This window comes from Corvus moneduloides, chromosome 5 (genome assembly GCF_009650955.1).
Source record: "Corvus moneduloides isolate bCorMon1 chromosome 5, bCorMon1.pri, whole genome shotgun sequence".
In the NCBI taxonomy this organism is placed as follows: Eukaryota; Metazoa; Chordata; class Aves; order Passeriformes; family Corvidae; genus Corvus; species Corvus moneduloides.
Genome location: NC_045480.1, coordinates 18,275,572 through 18,299,833, shown reverse-complemented (window position 1 = coordinate 18,299,833; position 24,262 = coordinate 18,275,572). Strand labels below are relative to the sequence as shown.

General features: G+C 42.4%; 2 protein-coding genes and 1 long non-coding RNA gene across 3 annotated transcripts in view; 2 read left to right on the top strand and 1 right to left on the bottom strand.

The window, feature by feature from the left end:
• The window catches only part of DHX15 (DEAH-box helicase 15), a 51,936-nt gene extending 45,951 nt beyond the window's left edge, over nt 1-5,985 (top strand). Inside the window, exon 14 of the mRNA XM_032107973.1 lies at nt 266-5,985. Within this exon, the coding sequence (XP_031963864.1) occupies nt 266-383 (118 nt within the window). The 3' untranslated portion in view covers nt 384-5,985. The remainder of the gene's footprint in view (nt 1-265) is intronic.
• Nucleotides 5,986-13,283: 7,298 nt separating this feature from the next.
• Nucleotides 13,284-13,939, bottom strand: LOC116444368. Its single transcript, XR_004240291.1, has 2 exons — nt 13,772-13,939; nt 13,284-13,676 (listed from the first exon to the last, which is right to left on the bottom strand). It is a non-coding gene; the product is annotated as an uncharacterized LOC116444368 (long non-coding RNA).
• A 101-nt stretch (nt 13,940-14,040) lies between these two features.
• The window catches only part of PPARGC1A (PPARG coactivator 1 alpha), a 372,179-nt gene continuing 361,957 nt past the window's right edge, over nt 14,041-24,262 (top strand). Inside the window, exon 1 of the mRNA XM_032109377.1 lies at nt 14,041-14,608. Within this exon, the coding sequence (XP_031965268.1) occupies nt 14,522-14,608 (87 nt within the window). The 5' untranslated portion in view covers nt 14,041-14,521. The remainder of the gene's footprint in view (nt 14,609-24,262) is intronic.

The window sequence follows — 24,262 nt, the reverse complement described above, 5'->3', positions numbered from 1 at the left end:
GCAGCAAGAGTCTGTAAGGGGCATATGGCCAAACAGGAGCCTCTCCTGAGACTTGTGTGTGTGCTTTTTGCTTTGGACTTAGACAATTGCTCAGGATGGCACCGCTATTTTAAATGCGTGAGCATGTGTGTAAACTTCAGTTAGTCTTAAAACTGCAGAATGAGCTGAAAATAATGGATAACCTTCGTTTCCTTCAGTTGTAGAATTTCTGTAAGGTGCATCTTAAAGTTTGATTATCAGTAACAAGCTTTTCCTTTTTTGACAGGCTGGTGAAAATTGCCCCTCAATATTATGACATGAGCAATTTTCCACAGTGTGAAGCAAAGAGACAGTTGGATCGCATCATTGCCAAACTTCAGTCCAAGGAATACTCACAGTACTGAATTTATGCTTTGAACTGAAGTTATTCAGAGGACAGCTTTAAGAGATGAAAGGATTCAAAGTTCAAGTTGTGCTCTTCACTTTGGTTCAATAATGGCCTTTATTTGAAAGCTTTTTAATTTTTCTTCACAGTAAATATTCCATTCTGATTTCATAAATTAAACATTTATGCCTCCCTTTTGTGTTGACACTGTAGCTCATACTGGAAAAGCTAATCAATGTTTTGCAGTTTATTGAAAGTAGTTCTATATATAACAATGTTATAAGCATTTCTTTAGAAATGGTTGAAAATGCTTCTAAAAATGTGATTATCGACCATGGTATGCATGATCGTTGTAATTGTTGACATTCCTTTTAGAAGTTGTGAAATGTTACAACTTGTGCTTCTGTAGACACAATCTTTGGCTTCAGTACAAGGGTACTGACTTCAATAAAGTCTATTTATACTAATTTTGTGCCACAGTATGTCAGTATTTCTGTTGTTCTGATTGAAATATGAGAAGCCCATTTAGTCTCTCATTAAACTGCTGTCTGATTGACATGGCAGTAGTTTAATATTTTAATATTTAAAGTGCAGATGTTTAAGCAGCACAATGATGATATAATACGATGCATACAATGTTGATCCCTTGCAAACTTGTTAAAATTATTTAGGAAAAATGAAAATGCATGCAGATGTGTTAGGAGAATGCTTTCTTCCAACATAGCCCAAAATATTTCTCAGACAGAACTGTAGTAGCGTGTCCTATAAAGTAAAGGGTGTATGGCCAGGTAGAAATTGCCCTGCTGGGCAATGTTCAGGTACTGTTTAGGATCAACGCAAACAATAGCATAAGTGACACTGTAGGTCAAATCACACTGCACTGTTGTAATTTTGTAGTGATTTTTTGTGAAATATGATTTGACAGCATAATCCCATGGGGAATTTGTAGTAAAATTTGATCAGAAGGCTGGAGCACCTCTCTTAGGAGGACAGGCTGAGAAAGTTGGTGGTGTTCAGCTTGGAGAAAAGAAGGAGGAGACCTTATTGTGGCCTTAAAATACCTCCAGATGTTTTAGAAGAAAGAATGGGGTTTTTTACCAGGGCCTATGGTAAAAAATTTTACCAGTGACAGGGCAAGGGCCAGTGATTTTACTCTAGCAGAGTGTAGATTGAGATTTGACATAAGGAAGAAATTTGTCACTGTGAAGGTGGTGAGGCACTGCAGCAGATTGTCCAGAGAAGTTGTGGGTGCCCAATCCCTGGAGTTTTCCAGGTCAAGTGGGATGGGGCTTTGAGCAGCCTGGTCTAGTGGAAGGTGTTCTTGCCCATGGCAGGAGGGTTGGAACTAGATGATCTTTAAGGTCTGGTTGAACCCAAACCATTCTGTGGTTTAATGAATTTGATCAGATTTCAATTTTTCCCTCCCCCTGGAATACACTGAGCTTTGGTCCTTCTGCCAAAGAGCAGCTGGATCAGCTCTTGCTGAAACTGGTTCCCTTAGGAAGAGGGGTGTGCTGTTGTCATGCTGTAAGGCTGAAGCAAAAATAGGTTATGTTTGCAGAGCTGGTAACTAACCTCAGACTAATTTTAAGCACTGATATTTGGGGTACCCTATCCTATATAGCGGGGGGCTATAAAATTACTTGGAATAATTTGAGGATTTTCTTCCAGTTCCAACTTTTTTTTTTAATTGCTGTTTATATGATGGGGAGTAGAGAAGTTTTTAAAACTTTGTTAGCAACTGAAATAGTAATAGTGAAGATAAAAATGTCAGATGATTAAAATTTGGATTTATTATACGCAGTGGGACTTGGGAGTCTGTCTTGGGTTTGCTAAGTGAGAGGGAGTGTGAGATGAGTCTGGACTTTCCTGCCCTACCAAACCATTTTCAGTAGGAAGGAAGGAAAGAGCTTCACTCTGCATAAAATGTTGAACTGGATTGTATTTTTGACTGCAGTTAGAAGGGATTTTATTTAAAGCAGGAATTCTGAACTTCTTAAGCAACTGGATTTCAAACTAGTATTGCTGAACATGCAAGTGTTAGTTTTGCAAATTCTTGCTCTAGGATGACTCGGGCTGGATATGTGGGGTTTCCTGATTACTTGCTTATCCTCTATTTGGGGAGCAGAGGGGGCTGCTTTGTGCAATGCTGAAAACTGGCTGCTCCCCAGGTAAGAATTTCTCTAGTATTTGTGTGCAGCCTTCAGCTGAACAGTGTAGAACCACCTTCTGCATGACTTTCCCTAGGTCTGGCAAGGGCCACAGAAAATTCTCTGCATGAAATGCCTCAGGGACCCCAGAACCAGCTGGCATCAGCTGCTGTAGCTTGGGTCCTTGGGGATAGGGGAAGCAGATGGCTATGGCTGTGAGTGGAACTTGACACAGGAGAGACGTTGGCTTGTTTTTGGTGCTTTTCTTTTTCCTTGAATTGTCATACCCACAAGCTCAGCTTGGGCTGTGACAGCTGACCTGGGATCTTTCACTCTGCTCTGCCTTTGCTACCAGGAATGCAAATACTACTGGCCAAACTCATGTCGTCTGACAGCTGTGCAACCCTGCCACCTTCCAATTAGGCTGGTGACACCTGGGCTTAATTGGAAGGCTGGTGGTGTTCCAGCTGTCACCAGGGACAGAGCAGGCCTGGTGCCCCCACCCCTCCTGTGAGCAACAGGAAACAGCTTTCCTGCTGGGATGCTGATGGAATCTGGGGGGATAGTACTTCAGGAAGACATGGAAGCCTTGACACCTGGAGAACCTATTGCATTTGATACTTGCATGACACTTGTGTATTCCTGAAAAACACTCCCCTTTACTGAAGAACTGACAAACACAGCACTCGAAATACTTGGGTTTAGGACTACAGCATTTTCTTATAGGGAACTGTGTGTGCTGCATATGGAGTCATTCCTTCGCAAAGGATCGAGTAGTGGAGAATGGCCCCGGGGTCGGAGTGGCTTTGTGCAGGTGTGCTGCCCAGTACTCATCTCAACTGAGGGCATTCAGGCATTCAGGGCAGAAACACAGACTCACTTAAATCACTGTGGATACCTTAGAGTTACTGCAAATCTCACTTTTGATGTAATTTTAGAGCCATATAGCAATGGGAGGGTAGCCAGGTGTCTAAGGAGTCACTCTCTATCTCTGAAGGAGTAATGACAGGGACAGTAGGGCTTCTTGAAGAAAGATGTTTCCTGACTCCTAAAGGGAAGCTGTATCAGGAGCTGCCTCCTTAGCTACTGCTGTCTCTGGTACAGCAGATGTGTGCAGAGGAACTTGGGTTTGAGAGTAGCTCTGGGTTTTTTTAAGTTCAGTGTTAACAGGTAAAACCTTGTTCCCATTTTTCTGATGGGAGAAATGTCAAGGTTGCCCAGAGAAATAAAGAGACCAAGAAGGAGGCGTAGGAATTAGACTGCTTTATCTATGAGCATGGGGAGGTTGCTGCCTCCCTCTTAAACACGTTAAAAATACTCGCAGCTCTGCCCATCATCAGAGCTCTGGCTGCTTGTCCTTACATACTTATGCAGAATGCAGTAAATAAGGGGAAAAGTTGGAAATCAGGAGTTTGCTGGTGTCAAATAGAAATTCAGTTTCTTCTGTTTTGTTCTGTGAAAAGCCACAACTGACTACAAGACACTGGGGCTCTTTCTGCTAGTCTGTGGAGTGACGGTTCCCAGGTAAAGTACAGAGCTGCCCTGAGCAGCTGCAGCATTTGCTGTTCTGCTGTGTTCTCTGCCTCAGTGATGCCACTTCAGAGTGTTTAGACTGCTAGCCAGGGAGTTCGTGTGTTTTGGAGTAGAGAGGAACTGCTCCTTAGGATTAACTGGTTATCTGCTTTGGAACAATCTAAAAGGAAAAATGATGTGTTGTTTACTTAGAGTGATCTTTTTATCACAGACATTCTGATGTTTTTTGAAAATATTTAGTTTGTATATAATAAACTATTTATAGTGTGGGACTTTTGAAAATATGGATTAGATGACAGGAAAACAGTACTAAGTCAAAGGAGTATATTTTTTGAAAAGAGGAAGTCTTCTGTCTTAATTGTGCTGCTGTGTAATACCTCAGAGCAGTAAAGGGTTAGTATTGGCGTGAGGTAGTAACTGTATTTAGGTTTGTTAGACACAGAGGTAGTTACTAATGGCTAAGTAGATGTGATTAGGTGCATATCTTCATTATGGAGATACAAAGAAGCAACCAGTTAATACTGTGTTTAGATTTGTAGGGATTTTATAGCACTTAGAATTTTTGTCAGGGAATAGAATAAATGGTGACTCCATGCTTTGCCACATTCTGATGTCATAAAAGCCCCTGAACTCTTGCTTTTGGGAGATCTGTAGGTACTGCAGTGCTAAAGACAGATGCTGACAGTCCTTTGGGGTTTACAGGAACGTCTTCGTTCTTTGGACCTGTGCCCATTCATGGAAGTTAGAGAGTAGCTGGTGTGGGCCAGCCTGGGTTGGTACGTTCTGTATCACCACCTCCCATTTTGGCATCAGGGCTTGTGACATAGCTTTGGTTTGTGATGTGTAACTTTCAACCTGCACTGCTACACAGTGCATACTGGAAACTGCTCATTATTTGCCATAAGAAATGCAGCTTAAAGTGAAATTAGCTTTCACTGTGTCATTTGAAAAGATACTGCAGCAAAAGTTAAAGGGCAAAGAGTTTTCCTTCCATCCAGTCCAGCTACAATTATTAATTTGTAATCAGATTGCTCTAGTTCATTTCTGATAACATATAGCAATAAAAAGCCATACCCCACACCATGACAGTAGAAAGCAGAGAGTTATATTCTAAAGTACGCAAATTTATTCACTTACTGTAGTTTTTGAGTAGACATTTATCTTGGTTTTAGAACAGCTGAGAGTTTTAATAATAAACATATTTTACTATTAGAAGTATAATCGTACTCTGGTAGTTTGTTGACCTTTCAAAATTATTTAACTTACTCTGGTAGTTTATTGACTAAAATTATTTGACTTCATGACTATGTATGTGACATGAGATTTATGTGAAGCAGAGGGGAAAAATGATCTACTTGGTCAACCTAGTTCATTTTTCTACTAGTACCTCTGGTGGCTTTGTTTTGGGGTGTGTATGCTTCCTGGAACTGTTCCTAGAACTGGGCATTGGTTCCCAGTAATACAAATGCCTCATATTACTAAGCTTGAAACAAGCAGCTTTAAAACCAGAATGAAACCATTATGAGAGCATTTGCCCCTCTCTTCACTTTTCCTTTCACAAATGACAAGCTTGGGCTGCCTCTTAATTGGCACTGATGCATTTGAGATAAGTGGTTGGCATCAAGGAGATCCAAGCTTCCATTATCAAGGGATTAAACTAAATATGGTAACAGCAGTAAAATAACATTCCTGTAGCAGCAGTAACAAGACTAGTTTTGCTGATTGTAGGTGTTCTGACCTTACAGCTTCAACTCAAATATAGTGGTTTCTCAGGAACACAATGTATGTTGGACAGATGATAAAATAATTTTCATTTGTGTACATCTCAGCTCTGAGTGGCTCTTCCAGCTGTGAAAGCTATGCAGTAGTTTTGTTGTATAGAAAAATAAAACATAGCACAAATTAATGTTGATAATAAATATTTCTTGTGGCTTTAAATGTGTTATTTTGGGTTGGTCTTATTCCTTTAGCTAAAGTAGGCCTCTTGCCTTCCATTTGAATTAAGTGTTTATTTTGTGAGCCTATTCCATTCATGTTCCCAGCCTCATTGCTTCCAGCAGCATAAACAATAAACACTTAGAGCATCGGCTCTTACTGGGCTCCATTGAGTGGAGGGCTACTGGCGGACGTATTTCCTGAATGCTTTGTCTATTTAAATATTCAGCTGTGTAGTTAAACCACTTTTTCTTATATTAATAAAGTTTTAACCTCAAAAATATCAACCTTTTCAGCTTTATGAAGATGCTAGTGTTTGCTATCAAAATTTGTGTATGACTTTAAAGACTTACAGACTAAATTTGACCTTTAAACCTTAGAATGGTATCTTTGAGGTTGTTTCATTTTGCATGTTGAATAACAAGTAACTGATAAGCCTTTACTGGAACAGGGATAGTGTCGTTCTTTTAAAGACATTATTGCCCTGTGAACCCTTCCTGAAAGGCTTACAATTTGTACAGAAAGGCTTATAATTTGTACAGCAGCAGCAGCAGGTTTGAAGCAGTGAGTCACGACATGTTTCTCTAAGCAGCTGTCCAAGAGAGCATTGACAGCTTTGTTCCAATGCGTTACTGGTTATACAATATAATGGAGGTAAACTCAAATTACTGCTACTTCTACATACTTTAAACAAATAATTTGATTAAGAGCAGAAATCAAATATAAGAATTGGCAAGAATTTAAAATTCCAGTCTTGATGTTCACAATATATACCCTGTTTGTTGAAAACTGACATTTAATATTCTGTAAATTTATGGGCAATGAACAGTTTCTCCTTATAAGCAAACAAGTATTAAAGTGTTTCTGCTCTAAAGCTCCTTGCTGGACTTGCTGCTATGTAAATCCAAACACTATTTAAATGTCTGTTCTCTGCATTCTCAAGCATTGTCATATACAAGGTTGAACAGTAATGTGGTGGTTCTGACTCCTCTGCAGCCTACGGAAATCCTGCTTGTTTCTGGAGAATTATGGAAGGAAAAGTGAATAGGAAAATACCACTTTGAGATCTCATTCATTACATTTTTTCTTCACAAAATAATTGCCTGTAATGGATATTATTTTTCAAGTAAAGCTTAAGGATCCAAATGTTTGTAGTCTACTGGCTTGATATGAGACGAATGTTTAGATCTCTCATTAGGTACAGGGAGGTCTCAGAAATTAATTTGCTTTTATTTTCAGCAAACTAATTTGATCATAAAAACAACTCTATAAATGCTGGGTTTTCTAGGAGTAGAATTTCCTAAATGAGGAACAAAGCAGCGAATCTTTGTTCTTACTACTTAAAAAACATTGAAAAAACCTGCTTTGAGAAAAACAATTTATTCTTTCCCTTGATTTTGGTCAATATGTAAAAAAAAACGACATGGGCTTACAAGCTGCAAAACCATTTCTGGTACAAATGGCTGCCTAGGTTTTCTCCTAGCAAGGTTTGTTTTTCTTAATTGGCTCAAATATGATATCACTGAAGAAATCCAAAGTTAGTGTTCTGTCAAAACCCTTTGAAATATCTATCAATTATTTCTGAAGCTTTGCTGCCTCTTTGTGGTATTTCTTGTGTAAAAATGGAATTCTGTATTGATCAAAGCTTTTCTTGGGATTGTGCAAATGACAGTTAAATGCAATTTCCCCAAGTTCTACCCTGTGTGGCTGGGAGTCTGTCTTCCTCCCTCCTCCACGTTCCTTCCCATGTGATAAAGCGTATAGTACCAAAGGAGTAGCCAAATATTGTTTGAATCTGTAATACAGTTTGTGATGGGAAGGTGCTACTGCTTTATCAATGAGCTTTGAAGAATGTGCTGAATGATGCAACCTCCTGCTTTTTTCATTATCTGAGCACTGATGAGATCTCCTCACACCTTTCAGTACATCAGTCCTTAGACAACATCTTTACCGTGACTGATAAAATAATGCTGAGTTCACTCCTTTTTTATCACTCAGTAGTTTGCTAACGAGCTGAATGTACCCAGAAGAGTAGCTGGGGGGGTTCTCAGATGTAAAGATACTTACACTAGAGGCAGGGACTCATGACAAACCAACCGTCTTGATTCTTGCTAATTTGGGTTATTCTAGGATTCCCCCCCACCTCTGATTAGTTACTTCATAACTATAATCACAGAAACATAATCACAGGAATGTTATTTTGGGGAAATTATAATCTGATAGAGCTTTAGCAATTTATTTACATTGTTAATTGGTGGTGAGGCTATAAAAGTTATGAACTACCTCATAAGTTCATGCCTACTGACATTTGAATGGCATGTATTCACTGGCTGTTATTTATAATTTTGGGGGTATTGAACTGATGGAGATTACTCATGTTGAAAAGCTGCTGGAAGGCCTGAACTAGGAATTAAATTATCATAGTGGCTTCATTTTGTTAACAGTCTCATTGAAAATATCTTGCTTGCAGGACAATCAAACTCATCAGTGTTCTGCTCTTCCACTTCAGTAGACAAAGTTTTAATCAGTGGCACACTTGATCTTGCAGAATTCAAGGAAAATAATTTCCTGCATTTTTGAGATGAGCAAAATTCATGTAATCTAGCTTTAAAATTCCTGTCACTTTTTTTTTCCTTTTTGAATAATCAGCTTTACTTCATTCACTTGCCTTTTTCATGTAACTTCAATTATCGGGATGACCCAATACTTAGATGGAATTAGCTCATGGATGAAGAGCAAGCAACTGAATCTGAACTCAGGCAAAGCAAATAATAGAGTGATGGTGAGATCAAAACATATGAAAAAAGTACCGTTTTCTCAGTGGTTGTATATTTTCGATTGGTCTTTGCATTTAGATGGCTTTAGAGAACCTCGTCACTCATTTCTGATGGTTTTACATAGCAGCACTGAAAAATAGTTTTCTACTGTCCTTTTTTTTCTTGGAGCTGCTATCCTATCTTAGCAGTCATCTAGCTTCAATTATTTTTTTAGCTTTTGGATGAAGCACAACAGCATATGCAATCTTCACCATCTAGCAAACTTAGAAAAATGAGTTGCATTCCAGGCCTTGATTTTCTTCTTCAAAATTTACAGCCTGAACTCAGCTCTGGGATGGAGACCAGGAGTGCCAAAGCCAGTGTCAGTTACTTCTTTGGTGTAACTGAACTTTCTGAAATAAGGGTATAACCTGTTTGTGTAGTAACCACAAGAGGTTTTTTTCAATGGTGGTGTGTAGCTGAAGTTTGGGAGTGGTGTCCTAGGATACTTTAGAAAAGCTGTATTTTGAATAAACTTGATTTGTTATGGTAATATTGGAAAATGTGCACCTGGAGCTCTTGTGGTTGAGGCTGCTGAATCCAATGTGTGGAAGCTGTTCCAGGAACTCCAGGTCTCTCAGGTAGCTTGGAACTGGGCTGTGTAGCCCTGGTAAGGTGAAAAAAGCCATTTGGATTTTATCTAGAATATAGCGAGAAGCCAGTGTAAAAAAAGAACACTGAAAAGATGTTTTAAAGCTGACCATGGCTGCTGTGTTCTCATCAAACTTGTAGTTTGATTCTCAATTATGTCTAATCTTACATTTTTGTATTACAGACATGAGTTATCTTGAAAGTTAAATAGACACCTAAAAAGTCTGAAATCTCCACTTCTTTCTGCTTTAAGTAGGCTTTTACTCCTCTGGGGCTAATCGCTTTTACAAACATTGTCTCAAAATGTTGCTTGACTTTTCCAAGAGTCTGGTACTTATACTGTTGATCTCCTCAAATACTAAAAAGATGTAATACCGAGCTCCAGAGGTGTTCATAAAGCCAAATAAAATGATTTGGTGGAAAGTGCTAAGGAAGCTTTAAGGTATTAGCCTAATAGAAAACCTATCAGTGGACTTTTAAAGCCTTTCCTCTTCAATTTTTATGGACTGTCTTAATTGACTTTTTATGCACTTATGAATAGGCTAAGAAGAAATAGTATTTTCTTTTTTCCCTTTTTTTTTACCTGTGAATAAGATAGAGGGACAGCTTTTATCTTTATTTTAGAATATCTTATATTACAGACTTCCCCTCTGAGAATGGATTTTTCAGCTAATGAAGTCAGGTAAAGTTACACATCTGCTAATGCAAGTGATAAAAGAATAAAAGATAGTGAATAAAAGAATAGTAGTCAAAAACATTTTGAGGTGTTTATGATCACAAGCTTTAAAAATAGTGGGAAACACAGCACTCAGATGCTACACTGATTACTGGAGGGACACTAAGCTGCCTAAACAAAATGTAGAGCCGTCTCCACAGCTATCAGTTTGTGTTGTAGAATCTTAATTTAGTGGCTACAGCTGAGTTGAACCCTGATTCCTTGGGATTGTTCTGATAATCTGTCTTCTTACCTGCAGCGTATAAGTTGCACAGGAATGGCTTTTCTAGCTCAAATTCTCCATATGCTTCTCAAACCAAAGACCTCTAGAAGCCTTCCTTGCTCTTCAAGAAATTGATGAGATCACTCTGCATAAAGAAAAGATGCTCTGGCTTTTGCCTGTAACAATGAGGTACTAGTTTCCTCTTTGAGAGGTCTCTGACAAAACCTGGCACTTGGTGATACCAGATCTATTTATTGTCTCAAACAACAGTCCTTGGCCTCACTATTGTCTTGGTGCATGTCATGGTCTAATCCCAGCCAGCAATGAAAGCCCACACAGCCACTTGCTCCCTCCCCACCTCCAATGGGAGGGGGGAGAGAATCATAAAAGTGAGAAAACTCATGTGCTGAGATAAAGACAGTTTAACAGATAAAGCAAAAGCTATATGTACAGGCAAAGCAAACCAAGGAATTAATTCACCCCTTCCCATGGGCAGGCAGGTGTCCAGCCATCCCTAGGAGAGCAGGGCTCCATCACATGAAGGGTGATTTGGGAAGACAAACAGCATCACTCAAAACGTCTCCCCTTCTTTTTTCCTCCCCCCACTGTACACGCTGAGCATGATGCCACAGGGTATGGAATATCCCCTGGGTCAGCTGGGGTCAGCTGTGCTGGCTGTGTCCCCTCCCAACTCCCCTGTGCACCCCCAACCTCCTCACTGGTGGGGTGGGGTGAGGAGCAGAAGAGAAACCTTGATGCTGTGTTAGCCCTGCTCAGCAATAACAAAAACATCCCTGTGTTAGCAACAGTTTTCAGCACAAGTCCAAAATACAGCCTCACACCAACTAGTGCAAAGAAAATTAACTGTGTCCCAGCCAAACCCAATACAGTGCACCAGCCTCATGCTGTCTGTTAAAAGGCAAGACCAGCCTCATTTGAAAGCTCCATCCTGATTCACTTTTTTACCTGGAAAACCTGTCTGGTTTGGGAATAAATTCCATCCCTCTCCTACTCCTTCAAGAAAAGAGTTTCTACTTTATTAGATTTTGAAAATCTTTAAGATGAAAACATGAAAGCAAAGAGCAAAGCAAATTACATTCCAGACTGTATTTAGTAAGATGCTTTTCTAGCTGCGTTGCTAGTCTTTATCTAGTACCCTGGAACATTCTAACTGCACAGTATTATGCATCTCTGAAGAAGTTTGAGTGATTTTTCTCTGTTCCATCTGCACCTTTTTTTTCCAGCACAGATGGAGTAATAATGGTTATCCTGAGATTACTTTTGTTATTCAAACATTTAATGGCTTTTGCTGTTTCCTCTACCCTTCACCAATCCACTTTTCCAAGATCTTTACAAGAGTTTATTTACCTCCACTTTACTTCTTCCTGTCTACAGAACTGAATACACTTTTAGCATCTTTTCTACGGAGCTGTTAGTGCACTGGGATGGGGTATTAGACAGGAGCTATTTGTGGATTTTATTATGTTTGGTTTCACACTTCTAGTAATAGAAGTAGCATATAGTTTTTTACTTCACCACCACCATCACGGTAACAATGGTGTTAGTGAGCTAACTCATGAAATAGACAAAGAGATTATTAGCCATCCCAGCAATGGCTGGTTGACTGAAAACACTACAAATGGTCTGGAGGAGCAACACATAAGGCTGTAAGTTTTCAGATCTTGTTTTGCTGCCAGCAGAAGTGCGCTCTTCGGAGGCCTTGAATAGGTTCGGAGTTGTTAACAGCTATCAGCAAAGACTACAACGGGATCTGCACTGGTAACTGATCACTGCGCAATTAAGCTTAACCTCCTACCAGTGATGGTCCCCCAGAGGAACTCTCTGAAATTCAAATGAAGAGATTTTGAGCTAGACCAAATGGTTAACAGCAGGGTGAGGAACAATGTTTGAAGGAAAAAGATAAGAAAAAAACCCCTAACAGTTAACAACCCATAATCTGTTTTAAGACTTTTAAAGAACATGGCATGGGAGATGCAGATAGTGTATCTGTCACTAGAGGAGAGGGAAGTAGGGTAAAATGCCACCTACAGAAGTGTGTAAATACATCTGATACTGGGGGGGGAAGTGCAAAATTTGCCTGAATAGAATAAATAGCTCAGAGGTCAGGCTATGCTGGAGTATAGAGTCAGAATAGAATGCACTAAGATGATGAAACATGCAATGTGAAATTGCTTAAAATTTTAGAAGTGAGATGCTTTGAACACTGACCCCTCAGACAAAGGGAAATTCAAGAATGATGGTGAAGTGGCAAGGAATTTTATGCTTTAATTGTTGCTGTCTGAAAAGCTGAAATAAATTCTTAAGCCACATGAGTTTTGTGGGTGACTGATGAGCAGCCTAAACAGGATGAAGTCTGAAAGAAAATACTGGAGCAATCTGAGAAACAGATCATTGTGAACATAGTGAACACCTTGTTTCTGATCTGCTTTCCATATTTTGTTGCTGGGAATCTTCATGCTGTATTTTTACCTGGTTCAGGGCAGGCTGAAAGGCTCTTTGATCTCATTTGGGACAGAGCTGCCTGTCACAAATGTTCCTCTGGATTATGAATCCTTGGCTAGCCTTCTTTTGGACAAAGTCAACTCACATTAAAAAGCTGAGCTTCTACTATGCTCGAGTGTGTTTCACAGGATTCCATACTCAAGCCACAGTTGTTTTCTCAACAAGCAGAATGGCCAAAGGATTCCATGGGTATTACTAAATGGTGTTTTCTTCCTTGGAGTGTCAGGTGAGGGGGAGTGAAGACTTTCAGCAGGCTTCTGATCAGAGTTCTGCCACAAAACTGTGTCTAGTCTTTTCCAGTGATGGCTGTGGGCTGTTATGACTACTGGATGGTGCTCAACAAAGTACCCTCCCTCCCAGCTATGCTGTGGAAAAAACCACAGTTTTTCTTAAAAGTTAAAAACATGTATTTTTATATGAAACAAAACAGTTATTCCGGAAAAAAACCCCCATCTACATTTTATTTGCTTTACATTTACAATCAGCTGAGTTTTGTGATATCAGTGTTAGCTGATGAGGACAATGTTCCCCCTGTCAGAGGTTCGCGCTCGAGGTACTGGGTCTGTAAGCAGGATAAGGCATACTCAAGGACCGGGGTCAACGTAATCCAATCTATTTCCGCTAGTTTCCTGGAAAATAATTTTAAATCATTGTATTTTGCACGACCTCGCCGCGTCCGATTGAGCAATTTGGCGGCGGCTTAGGGGCCGCCAGTGCTACCCTTCCTCAGGGCGGGAGGGTCCCCGGTGCGCCGGGGCGCCTGTGCGGGGCTGCGGCGGGAGCGGGCGGGCGGGGTCCCGGGGCCGCTCCTGTGATCACCGATACGCTAAGAAAAGAAAAAAAATCCGCTTTTCTCCCTCTCCTTGCAGACGGGTGCTGAGGCAAACACCCCCCCAAAGGAGAAAGCAGGGGAAATCGCACCTGTCAGGACGGCTCTGAGGAGAAGTTTCCCGTCGGTTTTCCCACCCCTTCCTCTCGGGTGCCCGCGGCCGGGCTGCGGCGCCGGGGCCCAGCCTGCGCCGGCACGGCTGTGAACCGAGCGACAACTTTGGCGCCGCGGGGCTGCGCGGCATAGCACGGCACGGCACGGCGGGGCTGGGCGCGGGGCGGGGCGCGGAGGCCGGGCCGCGGCCGGGAGGGCGGGCCCGCCCGCGGCGGCGCTGCCCCGGCGCGGCGGGGGAGGACGCGCGTCGCCACTTGCCCGCTCCTTCCCCGCCGCGGTGCGGCCGCAGGTCCCGCAGGCGCCCCCTCGTTCCCGTGCGCACGGGCTGCGCTGCCGAGCGGGGACAGGCGGGCGGGTGGGGATGGCGAGGGCGCCCGGCGCTGGTGATCCAGTGCCGGGGTCTGTAGCGCGGCCCGTCCCCGGCGGCGGCGGAGTGAGCGCGCGCACGTGACCGGCCCCGGCCCCTCGGTGCCTCCGCGAACGGCCGCGCTCACACACTCACAGACACACGCGGTACCCGCGCCTCCATCCACCCATCCATCCATCCATCTATCTAGCCAGCCAGCTAGCCAGCCCCGCTCCCCCGCACGCACCGCGCCGGCCGCCGCCAGCGCGAAGCTGTCGGCACCACTCCGCGGGGGCAGCGCCGGCGGCGGCAGCGACCGCGCAAGAAGCAAGAGTTTGCGAGGACTGCTCGTGCCTTCCCGAAGAGGTTTTGCGCCCAGAGGATGGCTGGCTGCGGGCTGTCGGAAGACGCTTGCTTCTCATCCTTCTTTTACAACTACACCTCCTCCTGGGAGACCTCCTACAACCAGGTAAGAGGTGGCCGCCGCTGCGCCCGCCCGGCTCCGCGGGGGAAAACGAAGGTGGTGCCAGTGTGTGCAGGAAGGGTCTGGAAGTGCTTCTGTTCAGCGCGTGTGTGTGTTGCGGATGGGGGGATTAAATCAGCCGAAGAAAGAAATGAGAGAGCCTCTTTCCCGTGTGCCTTTCAGCCCCCTTCCCTCCGCCGCCGCTCCTCCTGTGAGGAGGGCTCAGGAGCGTGAGCCGTAGCCCGCGGAGGGCTGTGTGTTGCCTGGGAGCAACTCGGGGCTCAGCCGGGCAACTCGGTCGGAGTGCCCCGAGCCTGCCCTCGGCGGCACTGAGGGACCGCGCTGAGGCAACCCGGGCGAGTTTGCCGGGTGGGGGGAGCAGGATGCGAGTGACAGGCTGCGTGCGAGAGGGACCCCCCCGCACCCGCTTCCTCCTCCCCCAGAAATGGCTGCATATGCATTCAGATCCATAATTTCGAATCCTGCCTAGGTGAAAATAGTTCGGCTCACCCGTCTCTCCCTCTGATTCACCCCCGATCCCCCCTCCATGCACTTAACTTTGATGACTGTGCAATGCGGAGCGCGCAGCCGGGTAACGCCGGCCGGGTCTGTCCCTCCCGCCCGCGCCGGGGCTCGGGCAGCGGGGGGCGGCTGGCGAGGCGGTGGGGGAGAGCGGGGGGAAACCAGAAATCGCGCCTCAGAGGTAGAGAGCTATTCTGGGAGCCTCCGAAGCGCCTTTAATTAAATAACTGTTGTAGTCTGCTGCCCCCGCTGCTTGTCTGGTGAAAGTCTACAGGCAACTGTCATTTATAAACTACACCGGTGTGTGTGCGTGCGTGCGTGGGGAAGGGGTTTTCTGGCGCTGGCGTGACAGAAAAAGTTGGGCAGCGGATGGAAGCGGCCGCAGAGCGGACGAGAAGCGCCCCGGGCTGTGCGGGTGGCGGTGCCCGCGGGGGGGCGGGAGAGCCGGGGGGATGAGGGGGGTCACCTCCCCGCTTCCTCCCTGCGGGGGACGGAGCCCGCTCAGCTCAGGGGGTAACGTGCACCCCTACAGCCCCAGTTTCCAGGAGACTGAGCCCCCAAGCTAGCAGTCTAAGGCTAAGACTAACAGTCTGAGGTTACACCTCACGGCGAGGCGGCGGGAAGCCGCGCGCACCTCCGTGCTCCAGGAGTTGCAAACGCCGAGCGGCGAGGAGCGGGGCCGCCCTTCGGCAGCGGCCGGCCGGGGAGCCCGGGCACGATGGGGCTCCGGAGCCCTGACAGCCTGCTCGTCCGAAGCAGCCGAATAAATAAATACCAATCTCTGTGTCCCGGGTGCGAGCGGACCCCCGCCGGGCCCATCGCGGCAGGCGCCCGCCCCGTGCCGGGTACAGAAGCCTGCCGGGTGTGCCGCCCCGGCCGGGGAGAGCCTTCCCGGCGGGGAACAAGTGAGGCTGGCGTGCGCCGAGGAGAGGGGGCTCGTGTGGGGACCAGGCACACATCAAGCGTAAAGCCAGCGCCGAAACGCCTTCTCCCGGGCGCGCCGGAGCCCCTCTGGCTCGGCGAAGCCATCCGGAGCCCCTCTGGTAGCCGCGTGGCCGGCGGGGCGGGGGGCGGCGGGTGCGCGGGGACAGCGGCACTTGGCCGGTCCGTGACGGGGCCCGGAGGGCGCGGCCGGAGCCGGCGCTCGGAAGCGCGGCGGGGCTGCTCGGCTTCCGGGCCCCGGCACTCGGCGTGCCCGGGGCCGGCTCGGCGGGAGTTGGCGCCGAGCTCGCCGCTCGCAGGGGCTCGTGGTGGCCGGTGCGCCCGAGCCCGCGCGGGTGTGTGTTCCTCTGCACGTACCGAGGGCTCACACCGGTGCCAGTGTGCTCGCATGAACACAGAACGTGCATTATCCTCTTGCTAAATACGAGCCCGTGTAAGTTACTGGGATTTAAGAAGGGCTCATGCCTGGTGTAAAAGGCAGGCAGTCACAGGAAAGACTTCTTTGAAACCATCAGAGGGGGAAAATGCTTAGGAACGCAGACAATAAAATCAGGTTTAAACCAGCTCCTTTATCTAAAGTTAGTTTCATTCTGTAGCGAAACAGTTCGGTGAAAGAATGTCATTGTGAAGTGATAGGTTCCCTTACATTCCCTTTCAGAAGAGCAAACCGTATCACAATGGAAGCAGGAAGAATTGCTGGCAAATCCGGAGTTGATCTATTCTAAATATCAGTGTTGAACTGTATCTAAGGGAAAACGCGGGAGATAATTCAGGATGCAGAAGGTCTATTTATAGCAGGACTATATAAACTGTAGGATATATACACAATATATATGCATGATTAGGAAAGGTGTTTCGAAGGAGAAGGTGTAATCATTACATAGCATTACAACGGATGAACGGATGAGCTTGCAAGAGCTTCCAGGGTGAAGATGAGAAGAATTTTTAAGACACATACTCTTTCTGGTGCTCAAGGCTCCTTTCTATTTTCATCTTTTGCGTATTACGTTACCATTTATATCAGTCAAATTCATCAGCTGAGGATTAGCAGTAGATGTTAGTCTGAATATGAAATTAAAATGAATATGGGATTTTGCTGCAAATAGATTTTTCTTACAAGTTTTAACACTTAAAAAGGCAGACTTGGCTCAGACTTGACTGTCAGCCATATTAGTGTTTGTTTTTACCTGAATAGTGTTTAAAAAAAAAAAAAAAGCTTGCAACCCCTTTCTTCTTGCTAAATTTAGCAACATAGCCGAAATAGAATTTGTTTTATTTAAAACAAAACAACAAACAGAAAAACTTTAAAACAAAGTGCTGAGATGAGAAGATGGGTTGACTACTGGAAAAACAGTTTTTTATTGCAAATCAATATGATGCACTCTCAACATCTTACACGAGGTAAAAGGATCCCTTGTATAATATCAGTAGCGGCTCAGCCATAGCTTACTGAAAGAATCTTTTCCTGGCATCTCAAGGCTTTAATGAGAGTATAAGTAATCAAAATAAGACTTCACAATGGAACCAGTCAGGTTAAAGAGAACAGTGACTTCTAGAAGAATAATATATTATCTGGCAGCTGTGAAAGGAGAGATACGATGTCTGCTTTATAATTCAGGGAGTTTGAGAGATGTGTTTCAGCTTTTATATTTTTGGTGCATTATTGCCATTTGTTTTTAAGCACAAGCTTATATGTGTGATTTGTTGGTAATATTCTTGGAAGGAGCTTTTCCACTGCATATTAAATTCCAAAGTGCATCACAAAAAAGCTTGTATTGGAGAAGTCATGTCTAGAAACTTCATGACGTCTGTTTTGAATCAATTTCTGAGATAGTTTTCCAAAATATAAGGCTCCATATTAGTTACAAATAAGACTTTGCATCACTAAGGATAACTTCAAAAAGATTGGGTATTCTCCTGAAGCTTACTGTCTTTTTTTATAGTTATTGTAGTACAGGGACTTAACCATTGTGCTAAATTCGAGACTAGTCAAATTTGTAGACTTAAATCCTGAGAACTTTGAAGTGTGGTTGAATAAAATTACCTGTGTTGCATTGCTAGCATGTATAAAACTGAGATGAAGGAATATCCACCAGATTTCCTGTTGATTTTTTTCTCTATTCTTCATTTTTAGACTGTCACTCTACTTCTGGTTCTTTATTTTTGCTGGAACCTTCCTGAATGTGTCTTCTGGAAATTCTCTTTACATCTGTTTCTTAATTAGTAGTCATGAGTAAAGAACAGCTATTTTTAAGTACTGCAAAGAGGTATTCAGCCTTGCAAGAGCAATAATATTTTTTGCTATAACCTGTCTATGCTGAACTGGCAGCATTATTTGTATTAATTATTTTTCATTCTCCAGTTCAGAATTGGATATGTTGTTGTGTTACTAAACTGTGTGGTTGGGAAATGCTTGAAAATAATTTGAAATGTAGTTTGTGAATGAAATTCTATGACTAATGCATAAATCTGGATACTTATTTTAATTTGACCTCAAAATCCTTGCAGTATAGAAGTAAAATGAGGAGTATGCTGCCTGATTGATGCCATTATTTCAGAGGTTTTTCCCTGCAACTCTCAGCTGTGGACTTAGCATCTGGCTCCATTTTCTTTGTCCTGTGTTTTCAAACATAGCAGTACATTATACAACATACTTGGAAAAAATGTATTCCATGGGTGTGAGTAAGTCGGTGAAAGACAAAGCTAAAAGCCAACCTTTTGGGTTGCCTCTTTGTCTTTACATGAGCAGGGACAAAAGTGCCCTAATGTAGCTTTCTGACAGTATTTTTGGGGAGCTGAACTGACTGTAGTATATTTCTTTTATGCATTTTATTCTTTTAACTAGAGTAAGTCCATTGGCCACTTCTCAGGGGCTATGGATCAAAATACACTTTTTGACTTTTGTTTCCATGGTTTCTGGTTTTTTTTTTTTTATTTGAGTAGTAGAACTTGAAATCTGTGCAGGTTTGGAAATATGCTAGATTAATTTGTGTTAATGCCCTGCACATGTATAGCATATACTGAGTGTGTCTGTGTATGAGTGTTGAATGAGAGATACCAATCTGTACAAGATTGGACAGTGCAGTTCAAGGTTTTTGAAGATCTTTTCCTTAAATGGAAAAAGACTCAGTCAATAGTTGTACATTATTTGGTGGTGAAACCCAATGGAGTAATACCACAATTCAACTGCAGTTACATGTTATCAGAGTCTGTAACATCTGTGCAAATTATAGAAGGCTTTCAAAACTAAATTAGTTAAGAAAAAAATGCAATCCTGGTTTAGTATTAACAGAAAATACTTGGTAATTTTAAAAAAGAGTGAGTCCTGGATTAGAAGTTTTCCTGACTTCTTTTGTTTGTGCATAAAGCTGAAAAAATAGCAGTAAAAATGAAAGTGAAACTGAAGACATCTATTTTCTTGACATCCCAGCAAAAGATAAATGATAGGATAATAAGAAAGATGTAGTTTATTAAAAACAGGTAATGGACATTATAAAAAATACTGTTAAACATGATTCTCTTTCTTTCAGAGATAAATGCCTAAATTGCTCATTCAACACAATAACTTTGAAAAGTGTATTCTGATGGCAGGTTCATCTAACAAAAAAAGCACGGTTTAAACTGGGAATGAACCATTTTCTCATGCCCCAGAGAAGACCAACTAAATAGTTACACAGTAGAGCACAATAGCACAAGTTTAAAGCACACGCAGAAAATGGGCAAGATATTATTGTTGTATCTTATTTTAGAGGAAAACCTCATGTACAGATTGGGAGTTACAGTAATGGCCACAATGAACTAATGCAGTTCAGTGCTTTATACACAAGATGAGATTTTCAAAAATACAGTTTTGTTCACGAGAAAATGTCAGTAGTTCTAGCAATGTGTTCTGAAGGAGGAGGGCAGGGAGTTCTTAGCTGGTCAAATGTTCATGTGGTCTAAGCAGAAATGTAAAAGTGCAGGGTTTGCATTGGAATGAGAATGGGGTCATCCACCCTTTGTACTCATCATCAGGGAAGCAGAACCTTCTTCCAGAGAGACCATAGGAAATCAATGAGTACACTTTGCTAGTGTAGAGATAAATGTGTACTGCAGAAGGGTATTAAATATAAAAGGGCAGCAGTAAAATGATTTACTGCATGAGGCAGTGGAACTTTCTTTTGGTCACCTAAAAGGCAATTTTCATTTTTTGATAACATAATTATATTTTTTTAATACTAATAACTAAAAAAAGCTGGCAAATCAGCTATTTTACATGGATTTGAGCTATACAATGTAAGCTAGAAAAGGCTTGATGACAAATGGAAGCTTATTTACAAATATACACTTTTTAAAATATATTATCTGGACCTTATAATTTAGATCATAATGATCTGATCTGACTTACCAAAAGTTAATGGGTTTTTTAACGTTTTTTTCCTGAGGCAGTGTGGATGCTTGTGATCCAGTTTGTCTCGCCGTGACCAGAAGGTATCACTGAGGGATACCAGCACAACGGATGCACATAGGAGAGAACCTGACGTACATTTAGGTGTAGAGGCTTAATGAAATGTGGAAGAGCAGGTGCACAGTCCTAATGTGTCGGTGATTTTTTAATTTCCTATGATGTGTCTGTTTGCTGTGTGAGCAAAGCTCCTTGTACATTTAAAACGTATAGGACTGTAAAACTGCTGAAAAGGATAGAAGCCAAATATTTCTGCAGTATTTTTTGTCTCAGACTGTTCCCTACAAGTGGCAGTTAAGATTCTCCTTCTGCAACATAGCTGTGTGTTACTCTCTCCTCTCTAAAGGTAAAATTAAGGTGAAGAGAGATTAATAGCAGAGCGACCCTTGCTCTGGGTATAGCACTTGTGACACTGGTGCTAATTTTGGAAGGAGAAATTGGGTATTTGCGGTTCCACGTGAACTCACTGTGACCCAAAATGATGAGAGGTGTGTCTATGCTAGCACTTTCCTTGAAGGCAGGAGTGTGCTGTGTTCATCCCTACGCCTCTGTGCTTTGGTTAGTGTTGTAGGCTGATCTCGTTGCAATTGAACAGAATTCCTTTTGGATAAAGCTGGACTGCGAGATGTGTTCCAGGAGTACCCCTAGTGCATTTGAGCTATGAATTGATATTCAGCTAATGAGATGAGACCAGATCTAGGATGAAGTTAAATAATCAAGCCGTACCCTGAAGTGCGTGGTGCAGAGCATGTAGTGTAGATGTCGGCTCCTCGGCACCAGCTGTCTGACTCTTCCAGTTTTACAGTTCTGCAGTACTTGCTTGGGTAGACAGCCCCTGCATCCAGTTGAGTTTGCCTAGCAGAGAGTGCATGGAAGCCTGTATTTGGGAAGCTGGTTGGAGACTTGTGGCTAGAACGGGTCACCTGACATGCACCTTTATGTTGCAATCATAAAGCTATTATTCTTTCCCTCAAAAAGGGGTAGTTTGTGCTGGCATGAAGAGGAAAGGTTCGTTTGATCACTTGTAATATAACACATGAGCGAGTAAGAGGCACTGGTACTTTGGCTTGCAAAAGCTCTCCACATTTTTAACCCATTTTATTATTTGCAAGAGCAATTTAGTTCCTAATGTTAACAATGAGTGATTATGATTCTGTACTTCCGTTTACAGCACAAATTAGCATTTTGTTTTCCATTACAGCTTTTGAATGAGGAATTTAATGTATAATTTGCTGCAAATAGATGTTATCATCTCTTTGGATGTGAACAACCACATAAACTTGAGCAAATGATAAAAATGGAATCAATTACTTCTCAAATGGAAGTAGTTTACAAACCTTCACAAACAAAATGGCAATAGTTGGTGGTTATTGTAACAAATAATTAGGTTTTTTTTTAAACAACATTTATTGAATTCTATTGACAATTTACTAATTGCTTATAGAATATTTAATCATCCCCCTCACAAAATACATGCCAGAAAATGTATGGATTTTTTTAACTGTAGATTGCCTCTGTCCTTGTGTGGAGCTTTTCTCATACTGTTACAGGTATATTCGCCTGTACAGATGTTCCAGAAGGGTAGCACTGAACCACAAATCATGCTGCTGCTGATTACAGAGCTTCACAGTATTCTGGAATTAGTAGATTAGGATTGAAATTGTGGAGGAAGGAAGAATTAAGAGTATGTGTTGTAGACTGTATCCAAAGCCTTCTGAACGTGATGTGAATTTTTCTGCCACTTTTGACCTCGTGATCTATGTCCTGCTTATTGGAAAGATAAAGAAGAGAAGAGACATTATTACAGTTGCTAGAATGAGTGAATGCTGTCAGTCTCTACTGTAGGGGAAGGTAATATCTTATACTTTAATGAGTTTCCTAGTTTGAATTTCACAAAGAAAGTTTTCTGCTGTCAGTTGCTGCGATCTGTTTCTGTATTATACAGAGTTATTCATACTTGGAAAAATACCAATTCACAGACAAAGTCAGTGTGAGAAACAGTTCAGAATCGCGCTCAATCTCTTCCCATTGCAGAGACTTTCTCATATCACTAAAGGATGTAATCCAAATGTCATTTTCAACCCCTTCCTTTCAAAGAGGCTGTGTCTAAATTCTGATGATTTTCTGCATACTGGCTTGCATATCTGTTTATTTCTGATCCCCTAAAGCTCTGACCTTAAAGTCACCACCTATATCGTTTCCTGCCACTGTGAATTAATCAGCCTTTTTCTCACAGTCATCCCCAGTAACCCCATTGTATCCATCCATTCTGTACACAATATAAGCCCTGACTGGACATACTGTCTTGATTGCCCCTACCTACTCTCTTACCCTTATGTAGAAATACAAATTGAAGTCCATACTTTGTCTCATTTAGTACTTTAGATTTTACACCTCTTGTCCTTTTAAAGACTTTGCATAATTTAGTTTTTCCCTGCTTACTATTAATACCACCTCTTTTTGTTTATTATTGATGCTGGATTTGATGCTTGCTGGGTTGGTTCCCTGAACAAACACTTCGCTATCTCACACTTTCTCCTTTGACTTACTGAAGTCATGAGCCCATTGAGATCACGAAGGCTTTCATCTACCTGGTGTCTTGAAAGCCATTGTTGTCTAATTACTAAAAATGGGTATTTTTATTTTGCACTTGGAAAACTGTGGAACAAACTGACCAAACCCCCATTCATCACTCTGCTGCATTTCACTCTGTTCATTTGTTGCATGTTTCTTTAGGTTGGTGCCTGCTGCCATACTTGGATCAGTCTGTAGATCAGATAAACAATAGCTTTTTATTCTTCTCACAATTAAAAAAAGACTAATGATGTATTTTCTCATTTGCTTCACTCTACCAAACATTGAAGTAATTAAGGGAAAAAAAAAAGACAGAATGGGAAGAGTATGCTTGCAATTCAGGGTCCTGTATTCGGCCTTCTAGTCTTCTTTTGAGACCAGGGAGCTGATTGTTTAAGATGGAGCTTTTTCCTAATTTTATTTTTGAGGCAGCTGTTGGTTGTGATATTTTACTTTGTCTTCTCATTTTGACCAAAAGTCTGTTTATTTGTTTGGCCCTTTTTTTTTCTTTCAGAGCAAACTGACTTGGGCTAGAGCAGAACGTCAATGCTATGACACTGCATGTTTGCAGTGAACTTTTTTGAAGCTTACAATGTGTGTCTGGTGTAATGATTCCTGAAGGGCTGATTTGCACACATTTTAGGAATGTGTGCATGGCTTCATAAAACATATCTACTGTTGTCGCAGGCTCCCTGGACACAATGTCAGAGGTTTATTTGGATTGTAAAAACTCACAAACTCACTCCAACAAGATAATTTATTTCAACCATTTCTTTTCTTTTTCTGTTTCTTTTATACATTTTATTTTTTGAGCCAGCACATTGTGAATTGATGTATCTGCTAAACTTTGACTTGTCATTCATGATGCTTCTTACTATATCTGCCTGCTACCTCTCTGTCTCATAGTTTGCTTAGGCCTTGATCCAGCAGACCACTTAATTGCTCAACAGTAAACACTTGAAGTCAAGGGAAGTGCTTACAGGTTTAAAGTGAATGTGTGGTGTATTGGACTGGGGCCTTAGACAGCTGTATTTTGAGGACAGAGAACTTGGCTTCCATCTTGTTTGTCAAGTACTTGCCATGCTTTGGAAACATTACGAATGTTGATGGTAATTATGGTGGTGGGAGCAAGAAAGCAGTGAGGTGTTCAAGGAGACCTGGTCATGGTAAAAGAAATC